Here is a 12103-nt window from a genome sequence, read left to right on the forward strand (position 1 = left end):
TTGATGGATTGGATTCCCTTCTATTTAAGCTCAGTGTTCTGAAGTGATAACTGATTTGTATTACCAATAAACTGTGATGATTAAAACTGAATGAATATATAGATTCATGTGATTTATTTGTCGCTGATTTACAATTTCAACCTCGATGACACTAAATTTTGGGGACCCATAGATTTTTGAGCATGCCAGTCCCCGGGACCCATCACTTTTCACACTGAACACTATATTCATCTATTTATTTATTTTGAGGCAAGAAAAACAAGATGTAAAAAATCTCAATTCCTCCTGCAATAAGTCATTAGTCCAGCCAAAGTATAAATAAACGGCGCCTCGTAGTTTGCGGTCGGAGTTAGGAAATTGCAAAGAAGAACGCGTGCAGTGTTCATGCAAAGTCATGAATGGAGAAGGCGGCACGAGGTCGGGAATGCCGGGAGACACCGGGGCTTCTTTTGGGCGCCGCGGCTACTATTTGCGGCCGCGTTATAAAAATAGCCGGCCATGAATAAATAGGTATACTCGCAGACGGCGAGTACACACGGGCCGAGATGACGGCGAGCCGGCTCGACGACATTGTTTACATTCGCTGCCTTCCTGATGGCCTCCGTTGTGAGTCTCTGATGCCAAATTCAAAGGATGCTACTCGACGTATGGGTCATTCCTTAACATTCCCAAAGCTTGCAAAGACGCAAATACGTGTCGAGAACACGTGCGGATGCGGTGTCCGTACGATGTCACTCAAATGCATCGTTCCATCATTCGGAAGGTTTAAGTCTGGGGATTCAAGAAATGCCAACCATTCCTTAGTTTCTATTTTCTTTTTCGCTTGCAACTTTACTGTATATATGACAATAAACACTTGGAATGGAGTTGAATTTAAAAATAGACACTCCATTCCATCCATTATCTGCACCGCTTATCACAGAAACATCGAGTTCAGTCTGAAACAAGATACAGGGATATTATATATAGCCGGAGTAGCTCACCAAAGTCGTTGTGTTCATAATAATATGCAGCCGTGGTCCTCTTATATCCGTGAGTTTAGTAAATCCAGGAGAATAAAATATTTACAAACACAAAATAGTAAAAAAATGCTTTCTGTATGCCGTCAACCACGTGCTATACACATCTTTTTCGGCCAATTGCAGCCTTTGTTTTGCCGTTCAAGCCAATGCCAGCCTGTAAATGATAAAAAGGATCCGCCCCTTGACCTCCGAATAACTTTAGCCAATAGTGATCCATTCAAATGATGATTGACACATTGGTTAGCCAATGAAACGCCGGTAAATAAATCCCAGCATACACCGCGGTCGTGAGAGAGGGTGAAAGAAAGAGGAGAGGAAGAAAGAAATCCAAAGAGAAATAGAAAGGCAGAAGGAGAGAAAAGAGAAAAGAGAAAAGAAAGCGTGAAGGGTAGGAAGGGAGAAAGAGAAAAGGAAACAAGAAAGTTAGAGCAAAATAAGTTAAAAAGACACAGAGAGAAAGAGACAAAGAGCAACAAAGGAAGAGAAAAAGAGAGACACAGAGAGTGAAAGAGACAGGGACTGGGAGAAAAGGGGTGGAAAAGAGGGAGAGAGAGAGAGAGAGTGAGATAGAGAGAGAGAGAGAGAGAAATACAAGGGTATGAAGAGAGAAAGAGAAAAGAGAGAAAAGGAAGTTAGAGCAAAAGAGGTTAAAAGACACAGAGAGAGAAAGAGACAAAGAGCAACAAAGGAAGAGAAAAGGAGAGACACAGAGAGTGAAAGAGAGAGACTGAGTGGGAGAAAAGGGGTGGAAAAGAAAGAGAGGGAGAGAGAGAGAGAGAGAGAAAGAGAAATAAGAGAAAGAGGGAGGGAAAATGAGAGAGGCCCGCCCAAAGAAAGAGAGAGAGGGAGAGAGTGTGAGAAAACAAAAGAGATAAAAAGAGAAGTCGTGAGAGAGGGTGAAAGAAAGAGGAGAGGAAGAAGGAAATCCAAAGAGAAATGGTAAGACAGAAGGAGAGAAAAGAGAAAAGAAGGCATGAATGGTAGGAAGAGAGAAAAGAGAGAAAAGGGAGACTGGGAGAAAAGGGGTTGAAAAGAGGGAGAGAGAGAGAGAGAGAGAGAGAGAGAGAGAGCGAGCGAGAGAGAGAGAGAGAGAGAGAGAGAGAGAGAAATAAATACAAGTACAGTGTCTTTGTTCGAGGCACCTTTCTTTGGCAACATCAAGTGGACATATTTCAACCTGCAGCTTGTTTTTCTCTTGCGCTTCTCTGAGTGTTGTCTCGCAGGCCGGATTAAATCCCTCAGCGGGCCCGATCTGGCCCGCGGGCCGCCTGTTTGACACCTGTGCTCTAAAGGCTGCACGGCGGTCGTCATCTCTGCATCGGCTAGCATGGCAGGCGAGCCGTACCGGGCAGCCGGTTGCCGTGGGCGACCGTCCGATCAGTGATGTGGCGGTGATGCCTCTAATGAAGCTGACACAGCACAGCCTCCATCCTCGTTCGCCCGCCGAGGGCTTCCTGTTCTCCGTGTAGCAACAGAACCCCTCCATTTTTAAAACACCACCACCACTCCCGAGCCCGACCTGTTTTATGTGCAGTAGGGCTGCAACAAACGATTACTAGATAGCTAGATAGATAGATAGATATACCGTATTTTCCACACTATAAGGCACACCTAAAAGCCTTTATTTTTTTCAAAAGCTGACCATGCGCCTTATAGTACAGTGCGCCTTATTTATGGATCAACATTAAGTCGCAAAGTCTTCCAACTAACTTGCAGCCGCCGACTAGATTTTCCCCCGAACGCCAAGTAGTCCGCGGTGTATGCTGGGATTTATTTACCGGCGTTTCATTGGCTAACCAATGTGTCAATCATCATTTGAATCGATCACTATTGGCTGAAGTTATTCGGAGGTCAAGGGGGCGGATCCTTTTTATCATTTACAGGCTGGCATTGGCTTAAACGGCAAACAAAGCCTGCAATTGGCCGAAAAAGGCGTGTCAATCATCAGTTGAATCGATCACTATTGGCTAAAGTTATTCGGAGGTCAAGGGGCGGATCCTTTTTATCATTTACAGGCTGGCATTGGCTTAAACGGCAACACAAAGCCTGCAATTGGCCGAAAAAGATGAATGACGGCATACAGAAAGCATTTTTTTACTATTTTATGTTTGTAAATGTTTTATTCTCCTGGATTTACTAAACTCGCTGATATAAGAGGACCACGGCTGCACATTATTATGAACACAACGACTTCGGTGAGCTACTCCGGCTATATATATTATCCCTGTATCTTGTTTCAGACTGAACTCGATGTTTCTGTGATAAGCGGTGCAGATAATGGATGGAATGGAGTGTCTATTTTTAAATTAAACTCAATTCCAAGTGTTTATTGTCATATGCACAGTAAAGTTGCGAGCGAAAAAGAAAATAGAAACTACAGAATGGTGGGCATTTCTTGAATCCCAAGACTTTAACCTTCCGAATGATGGAACGATGCATTTGAGTGACATCGTACGGACACCGCATCCGCACGTGTTCTCGACACGTATTTGCGTCCTTGCAAGCTTTCGGAATGTTAAGGGGGTAATTAGTTGGACTGAACCATCTGACTGTTTTGTCGACGTTCCCATTGTAGCGCCTTATAATCCGGTGCGTCTTGTGTATGTCAAAAATAGGACCAAAAACTATTTTTTCTGGGTGCACCCTATAACCCAGTGCGCCTTATAGTGCGGAAAATACAGTACTTTATTCAATTCTAGTCACCGTCGAATAATCGGATAATTACAGTAATCCCTCGATTATCACAATCAACGGGCACCAGAGACCCCGCAGGAAGTGAAAATCTGCAGAGTAGCGTCAAACCTTCATAAAAGCCCCCACGAGTCAAACTTACCTGGAGATGTCGTCTTTACCGACTGAGAATATATGACTGTAACCAATGTCATTTTCCTTACGGGTCTGAGCGTTCACACAAAGTCGGTGAGCAACGCTTGAAACAACAGTGAGCAACGGCAATCCCAAGTATGGCAACTAAGTCATTATCCAACATGTCCAAAACTTGACATCAAGTTACATTTTGTTGAGTTTCCGGCAATGCAAAATGATTTTTCTCTTTTGAATGAATTGACTCATGTACGGCCTACAAACGTTGTTTGTTCTTAGAATTCTTTCACAAGATATCCATTTATATTTATATTTTATCGCATAATATTAACATTTTGGGGGCTTATTTAGTCGGTTTAGGATACAGAATTGTACTTCATCACATTTTTAGTGGAAGTACAATGTTGGGAACAAGATTGACTTGATATCATTGGAAATTATTTGAATGCAACAACAAACTTTTTCTTCTTTTTTCCCTGTTTTTTCTACTTTTTGTTACTTTTTTCTTTTTGTTCTCTATTTACTTTTTTCCTACATTTCTTTCTTTTCTTTGTTTCTGTCTTTTTTTCTAAATTTTTCCTTCTTTTTTTTCTCTTCCTTTTGTTTCTTTTTTTCTCAGCTTTTCACTACTTTTTTATTTTGGTATTTTTTTCTTTTTTGTTCTATTCCCTCCTTCCTTCAAGTCATTTTGTGCATAATTTTACATAATATTTGGTCATGTTGGGATTAAAGAAGCAAAAACCACCTGAAGAGCCGTTTAGGACCCGAAAGAGCCGGTTCCTTTTAGTGAGCCGAGCCAAAGAAGCCAGTTCTCTACTAACTTTACTCAACTTCGTTCCACTTCGACTCGACTTCAAAATACCGCATTTAGGACACAACGTCGGGGGAACCCGTGTATTTTGACCTTCATGCACTGTAACTTTGACTTAATTCGCTTCTTAATCCGTAATTTTGAGCCCTGATTTTTGTGAGCTGGCTAGATTTTCTTGTGCGCTGAGAATGTGCGAGCAGTGCGCAATTGCTCACGCGCGCAGCTTAGAGGGAACACTGCCTGTGAGAGTTGTTACGTAGCCTAGACGTAGTAGGCAGCGCTTTTGCTTTGCCTCAGTCTCTTCCCGGACCCGATAACAGTCCACTGTGGTGATCAGCATTTTTTTTGCGCATAGTCTGATCTAATTCATGAATTCCTTTTCAATGTAACGAAATGCTAAAACACGAGCTGCCTCCGAGCAGCTCTTTGACTGCCAGCCTGCACCAGCCTATCACCTTCGTGCACACAGTCAAACCCACACAACACACACGCACACAGAGCTGTCTGCGACCTACTCCCAATATGGCATTTGCTGTGTGTTGCCTGCTGCAGAATATAATGCACAATGAAAATCCGCAAAAATATTTTCCTATTTTTATTATCAATTGTTGTCCACAATGTTGACTAATCGTTGAAGCCCTAATGTCATAATGAGATCGAACCTCCTGTGTGGAGTTTGCATGTTCTCCCCGTGCTTCCGTGGGTCTTCTCCGGCACTTCAGTTTCCTCCCACCTTCCAAAAACATGCATGTCAAGTTAATTAGCCGGTCCGAATTGTCCCTATGTGTGAATGAACGAATTGTCTGTCCCTGCTTGCCTTGCGATTGGCTGGCAACCAGTTCAGGGCGTCCCCTGCCCACTGCCCGAAGACGGCTAGGATGGGCTCCAGCACCCCCGCGACCCTACTGAGGATAAGCGGTGCAGATCATGGATGGATGGATGGATGTTACTGAACTTTTCTACAGCCATTTTTTGTTATAAACAAGTGAGACGTAGCCAAGCTGCGCGTGGATTGTTAAAGCAGATTGGCAGAATTTGTGTCAGTTTGGAGAAGTTCATTGACACAAAATAATCTTAGATTATAGAAGGGAATAGCTCAAAATGTGCTAGCAACTTTACCATAGTCATCAAAATCAGCAACATAAATTGTTTATTTTGATCCGCACTGGATTTCTTCATTTGAAGGCAATGGAAAATGGGAAAAAATGGCCTTGAAAGTGCTTGAAGAGTGCTTGAATTTGGAACCTGACAAAAAGTAAGGAACCCTGTGCAGCTAATGACTGGCTCGTTTATTCTCTTGTTTATTGGCGGAGTAGAATAAAAAAACGGTGTTTGTAGTCCTTAAAGTGGGTCACGTTCTGCAAACCGAAATCCCCCCACCCGCATGGTGAACACCCGTGTGTTGTTTTCCAGGAGCCGGCCAGCCGAGGTGAAGGAAAGGACAGAGTGTGGATGAGCCTCCCCGGGACCGCGGACCATGATCTGAAGGCTCGCTCGGCCTTCCATTTTTTCTCCGTCGCCATCATCGAGTAAAGCGCTTCCGCCCCCCGCAGGAAGTTTTTGGAAGTGCAAACAGGAAGCGGAAGAAGATTCAGCCGTCACCTGAACGCCTCCCCGCCTCCGCCGCCATCATATCGACATGGGGAGGAAAAAGATTCAGATCCAGAGGATCACCGACGAGCGCAATAGACAGGTCGGTGCTAAGTGTTCTTACTGAGGCCCATGTATAATCACTCCAGAGTATAAGTCACACTGGCCAAAAGTCATCAATCAATCATTATGATTACTTTAACTGGATTACTTTCAATGACTTCTGGATATCTCCAATACCAAATATGCTAATAAAAGACAAAAGAAACTAAATATGAATAAAATGATGGCTCACAACACGTGGTAAGCTTTCTCTCCTGGCTTTGATCTCTTTGATCTCCGGCAAAACGAACATCAAATGCGACAGAAACAAAATGAAAATCAATCCAAACAGCTTTCCAACATCATTTTTGCCCTTCCATGTGTTCCGTTACTCCCCAAGCCTGCACAAAATTGAGTCATTTTATTCATATTTAGTTTCTTTTGTCTTTTATTTGCATATTTGCTATTGGAGTAATCCAAAAGTAATTGAAAGTAATCCAGTTAAAGTAACCCTACTCCCACTATAGCATTTGCTGTGTGTTGTCTGCTGCAGAACATAATGCACAATGAAAATCCGCAAAAATATAATACTATTTTTATTATGAATTGTTGTCCACAATGTTGACTAATCGAGTCTAAGTCGCACTGGCCAAGAATAATCAAAAAGGGAAAAATAAATATTGTGGGGGAAATGTATTCAATAAAATCCAACACCAAAAACATACGGGTGCTTGAAATCCACCAAAATGCTTGTTGGCGACCAGGGTAGGGAAGGGTTACTTTAACTGGATTACTTTCAATGACTTTTGGATTACCCCAATACCAAATATGCTAATAAAAGACAAAAGAAACTAAATATGAATTAAATGATGACTCACAACACATGGTAAGCTATCTCTCCTGGCTTTGATCTCTTTGATCTCCGGCAAAACGAACATCAAATGCGACAGAAACAAAATGAAAATCAATCCAAACCGCTTGCCAACATCATTTTTGCCCTTCCGTGTATTCCGTTACTCCCCAAGCCTGCACAAAATGTTGTCATTTTTTTGCATTAATCTCGTTTTTGTGATTACTGGTTCTGAATTTGGGTATTGTGGTATGAATTTATAATGGCGGTAATGGTAGCGGGCAGCACGGCGGCGCGGTGGTTAGCGCGTGTGCGGCACAGTTCTAAGGTCATGAGTTCCACCAACCTTCCTGTACGGAGTTTGCTTGTTCTCCCCGTGCTTGCGTGGGTTTCCTCCTGGCACTCCGGTTTCCTCCCACATTCCAAAAACAAGCATGTCAGGTTAATCGGCCGATCCAAATTGTCCCTAGGTGTGAATGAGCGAGCGAATTGTCTGTCCCTGTGTGCCCTGCGATTGGCTGGCAACCAGTTCAGGGTGTCCCCTGCCCAATGCCCGAAGATAGCTAGGATGGGCTCCAGCAGCCCGCGACCCTACTGAGGATAAGCGGTACAGATAATGGATGGATGGATAGTGTCTTGCCCATTGTTATGATGACTGATTAAGATCACCTGTGCCCTCTCGTTTGGTTCCAGCCGCTGCAGGCTACTTGATTGGTTCCCTGTCCTTTTTAAGCCCAGTCCTTTCACTTGCCTGTTGTCAGTCTGTCATCAAACCTCTGTTTTCACAAGGCAAGCATTTTTGACTCTGACTCCCGTCAGTCCCGTTTTGTCACCCGTTTTCCACTCTATCGTATTTCCCCGTTTGTCTCCTACTACGACCCGTTTTTTGACCCCGACCATATTTTGATCTTCTGTCCCGGCTAACGACCCGTTTTTTTTGACCCGACCACATTCCGATCCCCTGTCCTGGCTAACGACCTGTTTTTCCTCTGTTTCGACAAGGCAAGCACTTTGACTCTGACTCCCGTCGATCCCGTGTTTTGCACCCGTTTTCCACCCGTCCGTTCCTGATTTCCCTGTTTGTCTCCGACTACGACCTATTTTTTGACCCCGACCACGTTATGCTCTCCCGCCCCAGCTTACGACCCGTTTTTGATCCCGACCACATTTTGGGTCTCCGGTCCGGGCTATCGACCTGTTTTTTTCCGTCTCCGACACCACGATCTCCCGCTCCGGCATTCGGAACATCTTGCGATTCTGTGAGCGTCTTGCTCCCTGCGTCCAGCGAGCATTGCCTTTCCTTTTTATCTCACAAAACCTGTGAGAAACGTCACGCAATTGGGTCTACCCTTTGTTCTTGACGTGACATGTAGGAACCAAGAATCAAACACCTCTCGGTTCCAAGACGAGCGCTCTACCTTCTGAGATACCGCCGCCTCTTACAACTAAATAATGGTTGTTTAGGTCGCATATTGTCACCCGGGATGAAAGGCTTAATGATCCATTCGAAAACAAGCTGAATGCGCTCGGCTCTATTGAGCGAATCGACTAATGGATTTGACACGGCCGGCTCCGGCAGCCCACAGTCTCCGAACAAGACGGCGGCGGGGGAGACCAACAAGGTAAATAAAATAAAAAAAAGACCAGCCGCCGGCTTTTTTCGGGGGAGGAAAATTATTCTCCGCTTTTGATTTCTGCCTCATCAATCGCAGCGGGTCGCATTTCCATAAACGACGCCCGCAGGCCGGCCAGGATTCTTTCTCAGACGCAATCGGAGCGATTTGCGGTTCCGGTTAATGGATCCGGGGCCGGTATCGGGTGGCCGGGAGTTAGTCGATAGTTCGACAATATGGGTGAGTCGCAAGGTTACGGAATTACAGGAATATATCGGGAATACCGTAAATTCCGGACTAGAGAGCGCACCTGATTATAAACCGCACCCACTGCATTTTGACAGGAAAACCGATTTTGTACATACACAAGCCGCACCTGTATATAAGCCGCATGCGCCCACATTTAAACATGTAACACAAACACAAAATTAACCCAAACCCGACTTCAAGTCCCGCAATTGAAACTAAATGTCCTTCATTAAAGTCCACAATCCAAAAATCACAGCCGGCAAAATGAACAGAAAATGATACCTGTACTTAAGGTTTGATGGAGACCTGCAGAGTCCGGGTCCCGTTGAAAGTAATCCAAGGAAAAAAGTGTATATTTCTAAAGGTAAGGGTGGGAAAAATATATCAGATGAACACATTTACTCACGCATCTCCTTTTTCTTTAACCAACTTTTTACCCCCTCTTCTTTCCTTGTCTGTCCCTCACCTTTAGCGGTCCCCACTTAAACTCGGCACCCCGCGTTTGTTCCGCCCCTCCTTTTTTGTTCACCCGTGCAAAACATATCAAAATAAGTGTCTAAAATAAATACAAATAAATACATTGCAAAAATATACAGTTGCAAATACATATTATACATGGGTTACACATATTTACAAAGAAAGACGGTACACCGAAAGAGTTCTCAAAGCTTTAATAATAATAATATAGCTTTGATGGTAGCAACACTCGAGCGCCGCTACATAAATTGGCCGCATCACTGAATAAGCCGCAGGTTTGAAAGTTAGGGAAAAAAGTAGCGGCTTATAGTCCAGAATTTACGGTTCACAAAATTTCAAGAAACTTTCGATTAAGGAATAAATAGATACTGTTCATGGTGCCTGGCTCGTCAGGGGCACCAATGAGGACACAACTGTGGACAGCTTTCTCTACTGTTGACGGTTCCTGGCTTGTTTTTGGGGTCTTAGGACAGTTGGCACCAGTCCATTCTTTACTGTTGTCAGTCCAGTTCTTTTCTGTCTTCCTCTCGTCCTGCCCACATAGACTCTGCCTGGCGAATAATCTTGGTCTGCCCTGATGCATTTATATTGATTCGATGGGAGAATTATTTAGGCTCAGATACAGCCGAGCCTTCCTCTCCCTCTCTCCTGCCTTCTTTCGGACAGGCAGGGTTGGGTGGGGTTACTTTAACTTGATTACTTTCAATTACTTTTGGATGACTCCAATACCAAATATGCTAATCAAAGACAAAAGAAACTAAATATGAATCAAATGACTCCATTTTGTGCAGGCTTGGGGAGTAACGGAATACATGGAACGGCAAAGATGATGTTGGCAAGCTGAGGGAGAGAGCGTGGGAAACAAAAGATAAAAAGTCGTGAGAGAGGGGGGAAAAGAAAGGAGAGGAAGGAAAAAATCCAAAGAAAAATAGAAAGACAGAAGGAGAGAAAAGTGAAACGAAAGCAAGCGCAAAGGGTATGAAGAGAGAAAGAGAAAAGAGAGAAAAAGAAAAAGTAAGTTAGAGCAAAAGAGGTTAAAAGACACAGAGAGAAAGAGACAAAAAGCAGCAAAGGGAGAGAGAGAGAGAGAGAGAGAGAGAGAGAGAGAGAGAGAGAGAGAGAGAGAGAGAGAGAGAGAGAGAGAGAGAGAGAGATGAGAGGAGAGAGAGAGAGAGAGAGAGAGAGAGAGAGAGAGAGAGAGAGAGAGAGAGAGAGAGAGAGAGAGAGAGAGAGAGGAGAGAGAGAGAGAGAGAGAGAGAGAGAGAGAGAGAGAGAGATGAGAGAGAGAGAGAGAGAGAGAGAGAGAGAGAGAGAGAGAGAGAGAGAGAGAGAGAGAGAGAGAGAGAGAGAGAGAGAGAGAGAGAGATACAGATACAAGTACAGTGTCTTTGTTCGAGGCACCTGGCTTTGGCAACATCAAGTTGACGTATTTCAACCTGCAGCTTGTTTTTCTCTTGCGCTTCTCTGAGTGTTGTCTTGCGGGCCGGATTCAATCCCTTAGCGAGCCTGATCTGGCTTGCGGGCCGCCTGTTTGACACCTGTGAGCTAGGAGGACCTACCGATTTACCTGGCTCCTCGATCGTATCAAATAAAACACGGTTTATGTACTTACCCAACACTAGTCCAAACGCTCTCTTAAAGGACACCGTCTATTTTCTGTTGCTGGTGTATAAAAAATGAAAAAAAAGGTCCTCTTTTGAAGTTAATGAAGAGCGACAGCAGTGAAATGAAATCAAATGGATGTCGGGGAACATGAGCGCCCGTCAACCTCCCACATGTTGATTGGGGAGATGTTTCCACAAAACAAGCAGCCCATTGAGTGTGGGCCAGACTGATGGTGACAGTATCTTCTATTGCACATTTTTACTTCTTCTGTCAAGCAATACTGTGAAGCATGTGTTGTATTCCCTCTGTCTGTTCGCTTATCCTCAGTAGGGTCGCGGGGTGCTGGAGCCCATCCCAGCCCTCTCCGGCAGTGGGCAGGGGACACCCTGAACTGGTTGCCAGCCAATCGCAGGGCACACAGGGACAGACAATTCGTTCGCTCATTCACACCTAGGGACAATTTGGACCGACAATTAACCTGACATCAGTGTTCTGGTTTGCCCGCGTCCCTGCGTCCTAGACGCGTCATTTTTGCTGGGGACGCATAGTGTTGAATCAACGTGCGTCCCTGGACGCATCTTTTTTGACACAAATTGTCATTTTACCCGATTACATTTTTTGTAAACAAAGATTTACCGCGCTCCAAACTTTTCGTCAGGCAGATCGCCATTGTTGTTTTGGTCTCGCGGTTCGAGTTTTCGTCTGCACGCCGATCTCAGCAAACGTCATTGTAGTGGTGGTTGTCGTCGAGGGAAGGGGAAGGCTATGCCTCGAAAAAGTTAGAATTATGTGAAAATCAACACAAAATTGGTAATTTCTTCAGTGTCCGTAATAAGTCGAAACTTAATGCAGAAGTGATAACAACGGCAATAATTAAGGCACGAAAAAACGGAGGAGAAATTCTTTGGAAGATCGCGAAGGCAAGGAAAACATGTGTGTTGAAGCAAACAAACAAAAGAATACTCCTCGCAAGGACTTTTCTGCCAAAATGGGCTCAATCATATTCCTGGTGACGCTATGA

The 12103-nt window shown here is 44.2% G+C and overlaps 1 protein-coding gene across 6 annotated transcripts in view; it reads left to right on the forward strand.

The window, feature by feature from the left end:
- Positions 1–12103, forward strand: part of mef2d (myocyte enhancer factor 2d) — a 201434-nt gene that overhangs the window by 87446 nt on the left and 101885 nt on the right. For all 6 annotated transcript variants that reach the window (XM_088327568.1, XM_088327571.1, XM_088327570.1 and 3 more), the window contains exon 2: positions 6070–6349. In XM_088327568.1, coding sequence (XP_088183694.1) covers positions 6296–6349 — 54 coding nt within the window. In that variant the 5' untranslated portion in view covers positions 6070–6295. The remainder of the gene's footprint in view (positions 1–6069; positions 6350–12103) is intronic.

This window comes from Urocampus carinirostris, chromosome 2 (genome assembly GCF_059441175.1).
Source record: "Urocampus carinirostris isolate Australia breed hairy pipefish chromosome 2, RoL_Ucar_1.0, whole genome shotgun sequence".
NCBI lineage: Eukaryota > Metazoa > Chordata > Actinopteri > Syngnathiformes > Syngnathidae > Urocampus > Urocampus carinirostris.